General features: G+C 49.6%; 1 protein-coding gene across 1 annotated transcript; it reads right to left on the reverse strand.

The window, feature by feature from the left end:
* Window positions 1-1,114: 1,114 nt before the first annotated feature.
* LOC120643537 lies at window positions 1,115-1,592 on the reverse strand. The gene is made up of 2 exons (XM_039919927.1): window positions 1,538-1,592; window positions 1,115-1,460 (listed from the first exon to the last, which is right to left on the reverse strand). The coding sequence occupies exons 1-2, from the start codon at window positions 1,566-1,568 to the stop codon at window positions 1,132-1,134; spliced, it is 360 nt and encodes a 119-aa protein (XP_039775861.1). The 5' UTR covers window positions 1,569-1,592; the 3' UTR covers window positions 1,115-1,131.
* Window positions 1,593-4,323: the final 2,731 nt, after the last annotated feature.

Below are 4,323 nucleotides of genomic sequence, written 5' to 3' on the forward strand. Positions count from 1 at the left end.
TCGGCTACCTCGAATACCAACCTTTCTTTGTTCACACAAAGTCAAAGGTACGGCGAATCGAGTAGTCGGGGCTAAGGGCCATGAGCCTTGTGGCCGTAGAGACAAGTTCTCTACCCTCTTCAGGAGTCGTAACTCCATCGGCTACCTCGAATACCAACATTTTCTTTGTTCACTAAAAGTCAAAGGCACGGCGAATCGAGTAGTCGGGGCTAAGGGCCATTAGCCTTGCGGCCCTAGAGACAAGTTCTCTAACCTCTTCAGGAGTCGTAACTTCATCGGCTACCTCGAATACCAACCTTTCTTTGTTCACACAAAGTCAAAGGTACGGCGAATCGAGTAGTCGGGGCTAAGGGCCATGAGCCTTGTGGCCGTAGAGACAAGTTCTCTACCCTCTTCAGGAGTCGTAACTCCATCGGCTACCTCGAATACCCACCTTTCTTTGTTCACTCAAAGTCAAACGCACGGAGAATCGAGTAGTTGGGGCTAAGGGCCATGAGCCTTGCGGCCCTAGAGACAAGTTCTCTACTCTCTTCAGGAGTCGTAACTCCATCGGCTACCTCGAATACCAGCCTTTCTTTGCTCACTCAAAGTCAAAGGCACGGCGAATCGAGTAGTCGGGGCTAAGGGACATGAGCCTCGCGGCTCTAGAGACAAGCTCTCTACTTCCTTCAGGAGTCGCACACCCATCAACCTGTCGACTACCCTGGTACTCGACTTTTGGACGGGACAAGTTCCCTATTTCCCAAGAGGATTCCATCGTCCACGAGATGACAATTGATTGACTACTTCGGTACTCGACATTCGGATGGGATAAGCTCCCTATTTCCCAAGAGGATTCCATTTTCCACGAGACGACAATTGATCGACTACTTCGGTACTCGACATTCGGATGAGACAAGCTCCCTATCTCCCAAGAGGACCTCCATGTCTATGAGACAATAACTATCGACTACTACGGTACTCGGCCATCTCAAGAAGAGTTACTCATCCAGAAGATGGAAATTAATGAAGAGACACGATCTCTATATCCACACAAGACGGTCAATCAAGAAAAGTTCTTACAAAAAGAACCTACCAACTCATTGACCAAAAAGTTATATTTACACGTCAAAGAAGAAGATACAGTACATCCTACTGATCTATCAACTTTACAATTTGGTCGGCCACAGGTTCGGCCTCCTCTACAAACTTGACAAATTGGTTATGGTCACAAGTCGAACACATGCCATCGCCAAGAACACCTATCTTGGCCCAAGGCCAGTATGATTTGACAAGACCGAGGGCCTGCGCTACACAATTCCTAGAAGCTTCAGCCAAGTACTCGGCAAACTTCTGAGGAACCTTCTGCAGCCGATCAGCCAAACTGCCATCAAACTCCTCGGCGGAACCTACGGACTCGACCACAGTCTGAGCCGCCACCCGAAGCTCCTGCAACTCCTTCTGGTGCTCTTCAGTACCATCTGCAGCCACAACAAAAAGGACGTAAGCACCAGTATAACCAAAAAGGAAAGCCTCAGAACACAGATCAAGAGGTTACCTCGGTTCTTCTGGATCACCTCCTTCAGCATCTTGACCCTCTGCTCGAGCGCGGCTTTGTCCTTCTTCAAAGCGGCATTCTCCGCATCTATCAGAGTGATCTTCTAGCGATCCGCCTCAGTCGCTTTCAGCTTCTGAGACTTCAGATATGACCGGTTTGCCATTTGCTGCAGCAACACAATCGGTCTACATAGAAATATCACACAAGGAAAAAGTACTCGACAATAGTACTTATCACAGAAAACATGGTGAATTCCCGCACACCAGCCTGGAACTTCTTCATGTTTCCAGCCGTCAACTGCGGAGCATCCTCAAGCTCTTCACCATGATTGCACTCAAAGTGAGGGGGGACGCCGCAATCTCCTCCAGGAGGCTATCACTCGACTCCTCCTCAACTTCTGGTGAAACACCTGCTGCCCTATCCTCGTGAAGCAGCCGAGCAAATGGAAGAACCTTAGAACCATTATAAGGAGGAATGATGGGCTCACCAACAGGGACCCCCTCCGAAGGCTGCGATCCCGCCCCACCAGCCCTCCTCGAAGACTCCGCCACATCAGAAGGAGCAGCAGCAGTAGGAGCCCTCTCCTCAACGACTCGCCTATGCTTAGGCACAGGACCAGGGTTGAAATCAGAGGCAAAAATGTCAGACAGCAAAACCTCAGTGAGACAAAAACCACCCGACTGGTTACCTGACATCGTTGCTAGCCCTTCTCTTCCGCACAGTTGTCCTCGGCTTCTTGGGACAACTAATGCCAGCTTCGGGTCCCGGACTCCCCTCACGAGCCAAAAGTCCGACTCCTCCTGTCTTACCCTTCACCAAGTCTGCAAGGGTAGCACGATCATCGGAGTCAGAACTCGACAGAGTCTCCGAAACAGTTGGATCCAAATCCGGCCGATAATCATGAGGCTGCAAATGAGCGCTAGGCATCATATGGCTCGGCCAATGAACCTTTGGCAATGGAGGATCACTCCGATAGACCAACAAATCATCCTACAAAAGACCTAGAGTCAGCCAAAGCGCAAAAGGACAGTTCAGAAAAGCACTCGATGACAGAGAACCTTACCTGTTTCGAAAGATTACTCGCACGAAATAAATCCGGAAGCTCAGGCATGGAAGTAACACCCTCAAAAAGGTTATAAAGAATCATGACCAGTCTTCTCCGATGAAAATCGAGAGGGATCATACAATCCCGTATACTCGAACCCAGGGTGGATACGGCTCTGCAAGGGCTGGATTTGTCTCCCAAGCCAAGACGACACAACTGTAGCCCCAGTTACCCCCTCCCTTCACCGCTTAGCAATCCGCTTGAGAAGCTCTCCCACCTGATCAGCATTACTAGCAGGCACACACCACTCGTGACGCTGCTTTGGAGGTCCAGGAGTCCTCTCTGGAAGAGCAGGAGCATGGTCATCGATATAAAACCACTCCGCTTTCCAATCCCCAATCTGACGATGCAAAGAATACGGGATATACTTCTCCGCCATGCCAGGGCGAAAGTGGAGATCAGCACCCCCCACCCTTGCAATATTCCTAAGATTGGGATACGGATTCAAGGAAAAGAGACTTTCGAAAAGATCAAATTGGGGATGAATCCCAAGAAATGCCTCACATAGCTGGACAAAAATAGCTATATGCAGGATTGAATCAGGGGTTAAGTGATGAAGCTGAACACCCCAGAAGAAAAGAAGACCCCGCAAAAAGTCGCAAGCGGGAATGGCACGGCCACGCTCAACAAAGGCTTTGAAAAGAACAATTTTAGAAGTTTTTTCAAATGGCCTCCCATGACCCTCGGCCGACTGCCACTGAATCAAAGTTATGGATTGCAAAAGATGGCGACTAACAAGAGATGAGATCGCAGCTTCCGACAACTTACTCTTCTTCCACCCATCAGCGATCGTCGCCTCCCTCTCGGACACTTAGCGCTTGGACTTCTTCGGCGCCATCCGGAAGGTCACGAGCTTCTTCTCACGCATATGCTCGGGGGCTAAGAAATCAAAGGAAGATAGAAGACGAAGCCTAACATAGAAGGCTAAGGAAATGGCCGGAGGCAAGAAAAGATGAAAACACGGATCGGATCTCCGCTGTTAAATAAACAGGACAATGGCATTTCCGGGAATACCAGGAAAACCAAAGGTCACAAAGAACGCCTCGGTTTGGGAACATTAACCCTAAATCGAGGGATTTCAAGTCAAAGCTCGGGGGCTGCAAGATAGGCGTCATAAATGGCAAACTTTTTTTCAAAAACAGACTAAAGACAGCAATGACCCTCATCCTGATCCATCGGTTCAACCTAAGGCTCGGGGGCTACTCTTTATGGAGCGCGAGTACATCGCGCACCATATCAGAAGAAGAAATTTGGGGCTAGAGCACCTCATAGCCTCGATGCAGCTAGGGAAGTACTTGGAAGACTACTCGAGGCACTCAAAGGACTCCAAGCCTGAGCAATGGATTCCAGAAGCACTCGAAGGCACTCGATGGACATCTTCAGAAGTACTCAACGCCTGCAGGACTCGACTACGAAGAGCTCGGTGGCTTGTCAGACCCGGAACCACGGGACTGCTCACGGGCGTGGAATATTCTAGAGTAGGGAGTACTGCATGGGTATGCCCTACCTCTACTGTAACTACTCGTACAGCAGTAGAACTAGCCTAAACGTACTCGGCTAGGACTTTTCATGTAACCCTGCTCCCCCAGACTATATAAGGGCGAACAGGGACCCTAAAAAAACAATACCAGAGGGAATACAAACCACCACACAGAACGTAGGGTATTACGCTCCGGCGGCT

The sequence above is a fragment of the Panicum virgatum genome, chromosome 8K (assembly GCF_016808335.1).
Source record: "Panicum virgatum strain AP13 chromosome 8K, P.virgatum_v5, whole genome shotgun sequence".
In the NCBI taxonomy this organism is placed as follows: Eukaryota; Viridiplantae; Streptophyta; class Magnoliopsida; order Poales; family Poaceae; genus Panicum; species Panicum virgatum.